This window comes from Vigna angularis, chromosome 6, assembly GCF_016808095.1.
Source record: "Vigna angularis cultivar LongXiaoDou No.4 chromosome 6, ASM1680809v1, whole genome shotgun sequence".
Lineage (NCBI taxonomy): Eukaryota > Viridiplantae > Streptophyta > Magnoliopsida > Fabales > Fabaceae > Vigna > Vigna angularis.
In genome coordinates this window covers 25,612,043-25,624,101 of record NC_068975.1, presented here as the reverse complement: position 1 = coordinate 25,624,101, position 12,059 = coordinate 25,612,043, and the positions used below count along the sequence as shown (strand labels likewise).

The 12,059-nt window shown below is 43.6% G+C and overlaps 2 protein-coding genes across 10 annotated transcripts in view; both read left to right on the top strand.

Moving 5' to 3' along the window:
• Positions 1-12,059, top strand: part of LOC108342831 (DNA polymerase zeta catalytic subunit) — a 34,187-nt gene that overhangs the window by 15,071 nt on the left and 7,057 nt on the right. The window contains exon 20 of one of the 9 annotated variants that reach the window (XM_052879139.1): positions 2,714-3,277. The exons of the other annotated variants lie outside the window; for them this stretch is intronic. Within the exon in view, the coding sequence (XP_052735099.1) occupies positions 2,714-2,893 (180 nt within the window). The 3' untranslated portion in view covers positions 2,894-3,277. Of the gene's footprint in view, positions 1-2,713; positions 3,278-12,059 lie in introns of those variants that run through there. 9 annotated transcript variants of the gene reach the window in all.
• Positions 6,412-11,909, top strand: LOC108342832 (uncharacterized). The gene has a single exon (XM_017580677.2). The coding sequence runs from the start codon at positions 8,826-8,828 to the stop codon at positions 9,750-9,752; it is 927 nt and encodes a 308-aa protein (XP_017436166.1). The 5' UTR covers positions 6,412-8,825; the 3' UTR covers positions 9,753-11,909.

The following is a 12,059-nucleotide window of genomic DNA, read 5'->3' as shown; positions in this document are numbered from 1 at the left end:
CAGTTAGGAGGGAAGAGTTGTTTGACAATTAGTTAGTTAGTGGGAAGGAGAAGAGAGACTTTATAAATAGGGTACGTGTTCTGTACAGGAGGGGGGATGATTTTTGTATTCATTTTGAGTATAGATAGGAACAATTCTCCTGTGGAGGGGGATTAGGCTCCCTGGCTTTTGCCATTTGTGTACATTGTTTGGATAGTTAATACAAAATCCCATTCTTTTTACAGTGTGATTTCATTGTTGTGAGTGTGTGAGTAGCTGTCTAGGTTGGGTTTTATATCCAGAAACCTAACAAATTGGTCTGACCCGCCGAATCATCAAGGGAGTGCTGCCCGATTACCCTTAGGAAAGGATGGCCGGATCAAAGCTTGCGGATCAAGAAGTGATCAAGAAAGGGTGGTAGCGTGGAAGGAACAAACAATTCCTTGGAGAGAAGGACTAGAAACAAAAAATGAGCAGGACAAAACCAAAAATGAGCATGGCACAATGGAGAAGAAATACACAAGAAATGCGGCAGGAAACCAGAGAACTCTTGTGAGTTCTTGGAGGAAGGGTGTGGAACCAGGAAAAAAGATTGGAAGGCAGTCCAGGGTCTGTAGATGAAGATCAACATTCTATTAAGGAGAATCGGAGAAGGAGAAGAGAGAGCTTGGAGGAGGAACTGGATGAAGACCGAGGAGACGCCCAACCTAATTAGGTAAAAAGGGTAGATGATAGGCAGTGGAAAGTGTATGAGAGGAGAAAGAGGAATTAATATCCTAACTGTTTTAACAGTGTGATTTCATTGTTGTGAGTGTGTGAGTAGCTGTTTGGGTTGGGTTTTGTTAGAATAATTACTGCTACATATCATCATTAAGGCTAGTCTGCTAGACTTGTAATGAGTAGTACCTAGTTCTGTACCTAGAGGTCTAGTGCAGACTCTTGGTGTTCCATGTACTCTTACCTTTTTCAATATATATAGAAGATAATGAGAGGGATCTGTTAAGCCCTCAAGAATATATTTTTTATCAGTTTTAATCTCAAGTTGGTATCAGAGCAGGTTCATCCTGCTCTGGTTTCTGTCCTGGGTTGTCTACCAGCATTGTCATTGCTGTTCGCATCTATCCGGTGTCCTTTGCCGCTGTCAACTGCAGTTTAAAGCTCTTCAACTTGGTTCTCTGCCATCTCACATCTGTCTGCCGCTGTCCGCCGCCGTCCGCCGTCACTGTTCCGTCCGGCGACCACTGGATCTGGTTTGTCTCTCCACGCGACGACCACCCCCACCGGTGTCGGAGTCTGAATCTCCTCCATGCTCCGCCACGCGCAACTTCTTTGTGCACTGCGAACAGGCACGTACTGTTCACGCGCCGCCCTCTGCTCGTCGGAAGGTCACCACGTCGCCTCCATAGCTGTCGCCTGGGCCTCCTCTCTCTGTTTTGACCCTCAAAACTCGGCTTCAGTGAAGTCCAGGAGCTCCCCTTGAAGAAACCCTCTCGGTCTTTATTCCTCACTGTTGCGTTTTTTTTCTTTCTCCTTTTTTCATCCAGAATGGCATCTGGAAGTGTTCTTTCTTTCTCTGGAAGTCCCTCCATTACTTCTGAAAAGCTAAACGGAAAGAATTATCTGTCTTAGTCTGCTGCCGTGGAAATGTGGTTCCTTGGTCAAGGACATTATGACCACCTTGAAGGGGATGGAAGTGAAGTATCTTCTGAAAAGGCTGAACAATGGAAACAAGCAGATTTCCAATTGTGTGCCCTATTGTGCAATCTGTGGAACCCCAACTTTTGATATCTCTTAGAGCCTTCAAAACATGTCACTCTTTTTGGAAGAAAGCTCAAAGCATTTATGCTAATGATATTCAACGTCTCTATGATACAGCAAACAAGCTTGCATGTCTCAAAATGACAGACCATGATATGGTCTCCTTCATGACTGAAGCCCAAGCAGCTGTGGAAGAGTTGAGAATGTTCCTGGAAGTGGAATCTTTGGAAGACATCAAGAAGAAGCTTGACAAGTATTATATGGTGATGATCCTCCGTGCTTTACATCCAGATTTGAATCATATCAGAGATCAACTTCTGACAAGTCATGAGGTCCCTTCCTTGGAAGCCTTGACCACACGTCTTCTTCATGTTTCAGTGCCTCAATCTCAGGAAGCTCATGAAACAATGGAACCATCTGTCATGGTTGCCACGTGAGGACGAGGAAGACGTGGCACTAGAGGAGCAAGATGTGGAGGTCGGGGACGTCCACAGTGCACTTACTGTAAGAGGATGGGTCACACCCAAGAAAACTGCTACTCCTTGCATGGTTTTCCTTCAAAAACCGCCAATATCTCTAAGGCTGAAACTCCCACTTCCGACTCCAAGTTCACTGAGGAAGAGTATCAAGAGTATCTGCGATTAAAAAAGATCTCAATCCCCAAGTACATCTATAGCCTGCATTTCTCAATCCATGGAAGGTCAACATTCATGGGTAATTGACTCGGGTGCTTCTGATCACATCTCTGGTAATACCTCATTGTTCTCAACCCTTTCCCTCCAAGAAACACCCAATTACATTACCCTTGCAAATGGCTCTAAAACTTGTTCAAAGGGAGTCGGTCAAGTCTCCCTCTCTATCTCTGCAATCTGTTCTTTTTGTCCCTAACTGTCCATTCAATTTACTTTCCTTAAGTCAGTTAACCAAAATGTTACATTGTTCAATAACTTTTGATTCAAAATCTTTTGTTATACAGGAGCGTGGCTCGGGGAGACAGATTGGAGAAGGATATGAAGCTGGAAGTTTATACCATTTTGGATCTCGTCCACGAGTATCCTTTGTTGCAGCTCTTCCCCCTAAAGTGTTACATGACCGATTCGGCCATCCTCACTTGTCAAAATTAAAAAAGATGTGTCCTGAACTTAGTGGTCTTTAGACTTTAGAATGTGAGTCTTGTCAACTAGGAAAACATGTTAGATCTATCTTTCCTAAAAGGTCTCAATCAATGTGTAATTCTAGTTTTTCTATTATTCATTCTGATGTTTGGGGACCTAGTCGTATCTCTTCTTTTGGTTTTAGGTATTTTGTTACATTTATTGATGAGTATTCTAGATGTACTTGGGTTTATCTAATGAAAGATCGCTCTGAATTGTTACCCATCTTCACATCCTTTTTGAATGAAATCAAGAATCAATTTGGTCAAGTAATTAAAATCTTACGAAGTGATAATGCTAAAGATTATTTCTCCTCCACTTTTTTTGCAATCCTTAGCTCCCATGGTATTTTGCATCAGTCCACTTGTCCTCATACACCCCAGCAAAATGGTATAGCCGAAAGGAAAAATAGACACTTGGTTGAAACTGCTCGTACCATTTTGTTTGGGAAAAGTTATTGTCAAAAGAAATATGTATCGAGTTTGTTGGATCAAATGACCAACTCACAGATGTGTTGACTAAGTCATTAAGGAGACCTCAGATTGAGTTTATTTGTTCCAAGCTTGGTACATATAATCTGTATGCTCCAGCTTGAGGGGGAGTGTTAGAACAATACTCCTACATATCATCATTAAGGCTAGTCTGCTAGACTTGTAATGAGTAGTACCTAGTTTTGTACCTAGAGGTCCAGTGCAGACTCTTGGTGTTCCATGTACTCTTACCTTTTTCAATATATATAGAAGATAATGAGAGGGATTTGTTAAGCCCTCAAGAATATATTTTTTATCAGTTTTAATCTCAAGTGGTTTCATATCCAGAAACCTAACAAATTGCTCAGACCGCCGGATGTTTTAACAGTTAGGATGGGCGGGAAAGGAACTGTATAAATAGTTCCTGTTGTTTGGTTAGGAGGGGTTAGTTTTTGAGAACTTGATTGTATAGACAGACACTTTTGGCCCTGTGAGGGATTATGCTCCCAACTATTGCTTGTACAGAGAATTCTATTGCTGTTAATAATAGAAACTCATTCTTTCATTACTCTTTATGCTTACTGTGAGTGATTGTTAGTTAGGTTTCATACCCAGAAACCTAACAAATTGGTCCGACTTGCCGGATCTGTTGAGAGGAGTGAAAGGTGTGATGGAGGGAAGAATGGATGGAAGATTGAACGTAGTGGAGGGCCAGTTGGAAGTGATGGAAATTGCGGTAGATGGAATGAAGGATGAGACAATGGCGTTGTGACAAGTTTCTGCAGCAACGCGCCAAGATTTGTAAGAAATCATGAGGATTTTGGGTGGTCGAGCCCACAACCAGGACGACCAACAGTCAGATGGTAGTCAAGCATCTGTTAATGAGAAAAAAAGGAGGCAAGAGGAAGATGCTGGAGGAAGAGAGGGTGGACGCCAGGAAGAGCAACCTAATTGGAGGAAAAGGGTGGAGTTACCCATCTTTGAAGGAATTGATCCGTTGAATTGGATCAATAGAGCCGGGAAATTCTTTGAGTTGCAAGGGGTGGCAGAGGATGAGAAGGTGTGCCTAGCCTACATCAACATGGAAGGAAGTTTTGGATACTGGTTCAGATTTTGGAGGGAGAAAGCCAAGAACTGTTCTTAGGCGGGTTTGAAGGGGGCGATGGTGGTCCGATTCAGAGGAAGAAACAGGGGATTAGTCTTCAAGAGACTGGCAGCCAGTAAGCAATCGGGGTCCATGGAAGAATACATCCAAGATTTTGAAATCTTGGTGGGTCAGACGAAAGTAGTGCCCGAGGAACAACTTTTGGGGTATTTTATGGCCAGGCTACAGGAGGGGATTCGTAACCAAGTGCGACTGCATGACCCGTAGGAGTTGATGGTCGCCATGAGGATGGCAAGGGACGTGGAGGAGCTCCATGGGGGCGCGAAGGCTGGAGGCGGGAGTATGATCAAGAACCAGGCCTCTTGGGGAAGAAAAACGAGGGTGGTGACACGCACGGAACCCAATCGACATAACCAGAATCGAGCGGGGTTTGCGGAGAGTATTGGGTCAGTGCAAAAGGAGGGAACACAGGGGAGTGGGATAATAAAATTAGGTTTTGACAACAAGGGAAGAAACACGAGGAATTTACCCTATCGGAATTTGTGAAGCGAAGGGAAGAAGGGAGGTGTTTTAGGTGTGGGGGGCCTTTCGGCCCAGGCCACCATTGTCCAAAAAGGAGTCTGCGAATGGTTATTCTGGCAGAGGAGGAGGAGGGGGAAAGGAAAGAAGCTGAGACCGAATTAGACCAGATGCAGATGGAGTTATCTGCTCTCTCAGCTGAGACCGAATTACAGACAGGTTCCATCTGTTTGAATTGGGTGGAGTTGATAGGCAGTGGAGAGTGTATGAGAGGAGAAAGAGGAATTAATAAAACAGTTAGGATGGGCGAGAAAGGAATTGTATAAATAGTTCTTGTTTGGTTAGGAGGGGTTAGTTTTTGAGAACTTGATTGTATAGACAGACACTTTTCGCCCTGTGAGGGAGGTTATGCTCCCAACTATTGTTTGTACAGAGAATTCTATTGCTGTTAATAATAGAAACTCATTCTTTCATTACTCTTTCTGCTTACTGTGAGTGATTGTTAGTTAGGTTTCATACCCAGAAACCTAACAGTACAACTACCCACTTTCGAAGGGTTTGATCCTATGGGGTGGATTGCTAGGCTGGAGAAAGTTTTTGAGACCCAAGGGGTGATAGAGGAAGAAAAAGTGTGCCTGACATACATTAGCATGGAGGGAAGTGCTGGGTATTGGGTCCGGGCCTGGAAGGCTAAAGCCAAGAATCGTTCTTGGGAAGGACTGAAGGAAGCTATGGTGGTGCGATTTGGAGGAAGGAACATGGGTAAAATCTTTCAAATGTTGGCGGCCATTAAGCAGTCAGGGACCGCGGAAGAATACGTCCAAGATTCGAACGGGAGAGGACTTCCAGATCTGAACGGAAGAGGACTGCCGAATCCAAACAGGAGAGGATTGCCATATCCGAATGGGAAAGGACTATCGGATATCCTTAGGAGAGGAGTGTCGGATCATTGGGAGAGATGCGTGATGGAAGGAAGAATGAAGGCTTTGGAGGGAAGGGTGGATGGAAGAATCAATGCCCGAGAGAGAAGGATAGATTCTGTGAAGAGGTGGGCCAACGAACAAAAAAGGGGGCTTGCAGTTCTTGATACACCTGCAGAGGGGAGAGAGTTGTTGAAGCATTGAAAGACATCGAAGACCATTTTCTCATGGCTTATAATTTCTAAAAAGATGTGACCAAAATGCTGGAAGCTAATACAATCCAAGAAGAATGGAAATCATTGGAGGAGGATTTGCCACCACCCAAGCCTCCAGACTTGAATTGGAGGGCAGTAGCCAGTGGGTTCCCTCCATATAATAACACGACGATGAAGAGGAGCCAAGAGATCAAGTTTCACGATTCCAACCTTGAGGACAAGGTTGTTCTGTAGCGGGGTGTAATGATAGGATATAAGTAATAGGATATAATGGGTTTAAGATAGAAGGAAGAGGAAAAGAGAGGGCAGTTAGGAGGGAAGAGTTGTTTGACAATTAGTTAGTTAGTGGGAAGGAGAAGAGAGACTTTATAAATAGGGTAGGTGTTTTGTACAGGAGGGGGGATGATTTTTGTATTCATTTGAGTATAGACAGGAACAATTGTCTTGTGGAGGATGACTAGGCTCCCTGGCTTTTGCCACTTGTGTACACTGTTTGAATAGTTAATGCAGAAACCCATTCTTTTTACAATGTTATTTCATTGTTGTGAGTGTGTGTGTAGCTGTCTGGGATGGGTTTCTGTTAGGAATAAAATAGGAGAGAAGTAAGGGCCGAACGGTAAGAGGAGAGAAGTAAGGGCTGAACAGGTAAGAGGAGAGAAGTAAGGGCCGAACGGGTAAGAGGAGAGAAGTAAGGGCCGAACGTTATATATGCTAATACCGAACGGTGGGGAAGAGAGGTCGAACGCTAGCTAACGAAGAGGAGAAGAAAGACTGAGGAAAGCTAGACCGAACGATATTAACCGTTAACGGCCGAACGGTTGTTTCAGTTAGGAAGGAATGCGGGAATGAGATATTATAATGTGGCACTATAAATAATCTTCTTTGATTTCTGTTCAGGGAGGGAATTCATTTTGAGTATAGACTGGGCATATTTGCCAGTGGAGGAAGATAGGCTTCCTTTGGGGAGATTACACTTGTAATTTTCTATACTTTACAGAATCAATAATACATACATACATACATACTTTCATTTATGTTGTTCTAGTGTTTGAGTGAGAAGAGAGCATAGATTTAGGTTACTCGCATAAAGTAACCTAACAATTGGTCCGACGTGCCGGATCCAAATCGGAGGGAGAGCAAGATGGAAGGGAAGTTACATGCATTGGAGAACCGAAGCGAAGGGAGGATGAGCGCGTTGGAGCTTGCGGGAGAAGAATTGAAGGCAGACAATATGGGCATTCGCCAAGACTTGAAAGAGCTGACACGAGTGGTAGAGAGGTTGGTGCGAAATTTAGAACGGAATTCGGAAGGAAGTTAAGGGTCCATTAATGACAATCGGCGGAGGAGAAGAGAGAGCTTGGAGGAAGACTAGGGAGATGCACCACCTAATTGGGTGAAACGGGTAGAATTACCCACTTTCGAAGGGCTTGATCTGATGGGATGGATTGCTCGAGCGGAGAAATTCTTCGAGATTTAAAGGGTAGCAGAAAAGGAGAAACTCCGATTGGCCGTTGTCTGCATGGAAGGTAGCGCCAACTACGCCAACTACTGGTTTAGGTTTTGGAAGGCGAAGGTAACGGAGCCCAAGTGGGAAGGATTTTGTGATGCTGTGGTGCGGCGGTTCGGTTGGAGAGAGCAGGGAACTGTGTTAAAAAAATTAGCATCGCTGCAACGAGGGTCTGTGGAGGATTATGTGCAGGAGTTTGAGATGCTAGTCGCCTAAACAAGAGGAGTGACGAAGGCACAATTGATGGGTTATTTTGTCGCAGGACTGCAGAATGACATTCGTAGCCAGATCAGACCTCACAATCCTAAAGACTTACTCACGACAATAGAGGTGGCGAGGGATGTAGAGGAAGTCGGCAGGAGCCCAAAAACGAATAGCGGGACAATGAACAAAAGTAATACAGGATGGAGCAGGTATCAGGGAGGATCAGGAACGTTGGCCAAATCTGAACCGTTCAAGGGGGCACAGAGTAGGACAAACGCTTCAGTGAATTTAAGTGAGCCGAAGAAGGAAAGCATTGGATGCATGACAGCTTCAAGAACTGGTAACAATTACCAGGGCGATACCAGAGAGCGTGGAGTAAGGAATCTACCTTACCCAGAATATATTAAGAGGAGGGAGAAACGCTGATGCTTCCACTGCAGCGATCCATACAGTCCGGGGCATCGTTGTCCAGAGAGGAGTATGAGGGTGACCATTCTAGCGGAAGACCATTCTAGCGGAAGACGAGGAGGAAGAAGAAGGGGACAACAAGGAGTTGTCCGTGATTTCGGCAAGAGGGCTCACTCCATCGAACATGATGAAATTGCAAGGATGGGTGCAAGGGAGAAGAGTCCTAGTATTAATTGACAGTGGCGCGAGCCACAGTTTTATTTCAAACCGACTGGTGGAGGAATTGGGATTAGAAATAAGAGGGACACCACACCACCTTACAAGGTGTGAGTCTGGGGGATGGGCAGAAAAAATAGCTCATGGGTGTTGTACGGGGGTTCCACTGGTTATGGAAGGACTGGAAGTGAAAGAGAAATTCTACCTCTTTGACTTGGGAGGAGTAGATGTAATATTAGGGGTGGCATGGCTAGCAAGGCTGGGAGAAATTAAGGTAAATTAGGGAGAACTTACGATGCGATTTGAGTCAGAAGAAAAAGAAGTAGAAATTCAGGGGATCCAACATTGACACGTGGTTACTCCTGAGGCAATGTTGAAAGAGAGGGAGATAGAAACCATGACTTTAGTTTGGAGCTTAAGCCAAGCAGAAGTGACTGAGGGAGACTGGGAAGCAGAGAGATTGGCACCAGTACAGGAAGCAGGGTTGCAACAGATTCTGGCAGATTTCGAGGGGGTGTTTCGAGAACCCCAGGGGCTGCCGCTTGAGAGGAAAATAGACCATCGAATCACATTGAAGGAAGATAGACTTCAAATTCAAATTAACTCAATGCAGTTTGTGCGTGCAATGGAGGTGCTGTACACAAAACTCCATGACAAGTACACCGAAGTCAAGACTAAGAAACTATCTGATTTGGAACACATTAACGAAGAACAACAACTTAAATTCATCAACTGCTTGTCCGCTGCAGAAGAGGTAATAGAGCACTTGAAGATCGAGAAGGAAGAGCTTCTTGGACAAGTCAATGATTTGAGAGTTGAGCTCTCTTCGCTAAAGGCTACCAAAGACAACCAGTTAGCGGACTATCATATAATTTTGAGGAAGGAAAGCCACAAAAATGAAACTCTCTTTGAAGAAGTGGAGAAATTACAAGAGCTTTGCCAAAAAGGAGCATATCATGATTTGAATAATAGTAGAAGGATCATAGCTGTAGATGACCAATTTAAGGCTAAGTCTAACAGATCATATGTAAGAACGACTACAAAACGTATAAGACAAAATGCTTTGAAGGACGAAGCAAGGTTTATATCTTTTGAAAATGATCAAGTTAATTCTGTTGAGAGAGAGTCTATGCACACTGCCTGCAAGGAGACAACATTTGGTACACTGTTGGAGTGCGGTAGCAAGGCTGATGTTCTATTAGGCCTCGATTTACAAGAAACTGGCCATGGTGACTGGCTTATTCCAGTTCTTTTTGAATATGCACTGGGAATGAAATTTTTCACTTACTATTGTTGAAATATATTGTATTGTATAATTGGACTTTTAGTTTTGGGCTTTTAGGTGCTGGTCCATTGTTCCTTATATAGGACTTTTCTGTGTAATAGAAACTTTAACACACAGTAATAATATTTTTACCATCTCTCAAACTTTCACATGGTATCCAGAGCTGGTTAGGGTTCGCCACTGCTCACTGCCCGCGCCGTCGTTCACCGTCGCTTCCGCCGCCGTCGCCGCCGTCGTCGCTGCCTTTTCTCCGGCGAAGTTAAGGGTTCGGTGCGCCTCGACGAGCGCGACCCATCCCTGGTGGTCGCCGCCTCATCCTTCTCTCGACGCGCTGTCACGCGTCGTTTCTCTCTGACCTCTCTCGGGCGCGTGGGCTTCACGGGCCGCCTCTACCGTGTCGGATCTTCACCGCGCCACTGCCGGTCGTTTCGCCTTCATCTCCTGAGTGTATTGTGGTCTCTGATTTGCTGTTCCGTTGAGGGTTGCTCCATTTAGGGTTTCTTCCCACACCTTTTTCCCCTCTTTTCTTGTTTGGCTTTATAATGGCTGGTCTTGGAACACCGTCTCTCTCTGCTACTCCAACCATTACTTCTGCAAAACTCAATTGGAAAAGCTATCTATCTTGGTCTTCTTCCGTGGAGTTATGGTTTCTTGGTCAAGGACACCATGATCATCTTGAACAAGATGTTTCCACCGTTCTTGAAGAAGAGAAATCTCAATGGCAGAAACTTGATTTTCAACTATGTGCTGTCCTATGGCAATCTGTTGAACCAGAAGTCTTAGAAATTTTAAGACCTTACAAATCGTGCTCTTCCTTTTGGAGAAAAGCTCAGGATATCTTTGCTAACGATGTGCAACGTCTCATTGATGCAACTCAAAGAGTGACTTCCCTCAAACAAAACAATCATGATATGGTCACTTACATAGGAACGGCCCGTGCTGCTGTAGAAGAATTGAAGAATTTCTTTGTGGCTGATTCTTTAGAAGGCCTAAACAAGAAGCTTGATAAGTTTTATATGGTCTTAATTTTAAGAGGTCTTCATTCAGATTTTGATCATGTTCGTGATCAAATGTTAGCTGGTGATCAAGTTCCATCAATGGACAGCTTAGTTACTCGACTTCTTCGGGTACCTTCATTAGTTAAAGACGAAAGTTCAATTGGTGGTATTGAAACATCAGCTATGGTAGCACCACAAGGAAGAGGAAGAGGCAAAGGCAACCGAGGAGGACGTGGTGGCCGTGGTATGCGTCCTCAGTGCACATATTGTAAGAGGATAGGCCATACTCGAGAGAAATGTTATGCCTTACATGGATATCCTGACAAAGTCGCTCATGTTTCGAAATCTGATGATCTCGAACACAAAATTTCAAATGAAGAATACTAAGAATTTTTGAAGTATAAGTCTGGAAAATCTGCTAATCCTGACCAATCCTCTTTCATGTCCAATGTGTCAACTGCCTGTATATCTCAATCTGTGGAAGGTCACAATCCATGGATCCTTGACTCAGGTGCCTCAGACCATATCTCTGGTACTATTTCTTCATTTTCTTCCATGTCCTCTTAGAAAATTCCTCATTTAATTACTGTTGCCAATGGATCCAAAGTTGCATCTCAGGGAATTGGCAGAGTTTCCTTATCTCCTTCACTAAATTTAAATTCTGTGTTGTATATTCCTCATTGTCCTTACAATTTAATCTCCTTGAGCCAATTGACTCGTTCCTTAAATTGTTCTGTAACCTTTACTGCTAATTCCTTTGTTATACAGGAACATGGTATGGGTCGCCTGATTGGAGAAGGACATGAGTCTCGAGGACTTTATTTTTTGAAACATAGCTCTTCAGTTTCCTGTTTTACCACTTCATCTCCAAAACTTTTGCATGATCGGTTGGGCCATCCAAGTTTATCCAAGTTGAAGATGATGGTTCCAAGTCTCAAGAACATTCAAGTCTTAGATTGTGAGTCATGTCAATTAGGAAAACATGTTAGATCTTCACATCCTAAAAAGTCTGAAACACTATGTAATTCTCCTTTCTCAACTATTCACTTTGATATTTGGGGACCAAGTCGTGTTACTTCTTTTGGTTTTAATTATTTTGTAACCTTCATTGATGAATTCTCTCGATGTACTTGGGTTTATTTAATGAAAGAGAGATCTGAACTTTTGTCCATATTTGTGTCCTTTATTAATGAAATTAAGAACCAATTTGGGAAGACAATTAAAATCCTTCGTAGTGATAATGCTAAGGAATATTTTTCTTCAGCGTTTTCTTCATTTTTATCTTCCCAAGGAATTTTACATCAGTCAACATGTCCTTACA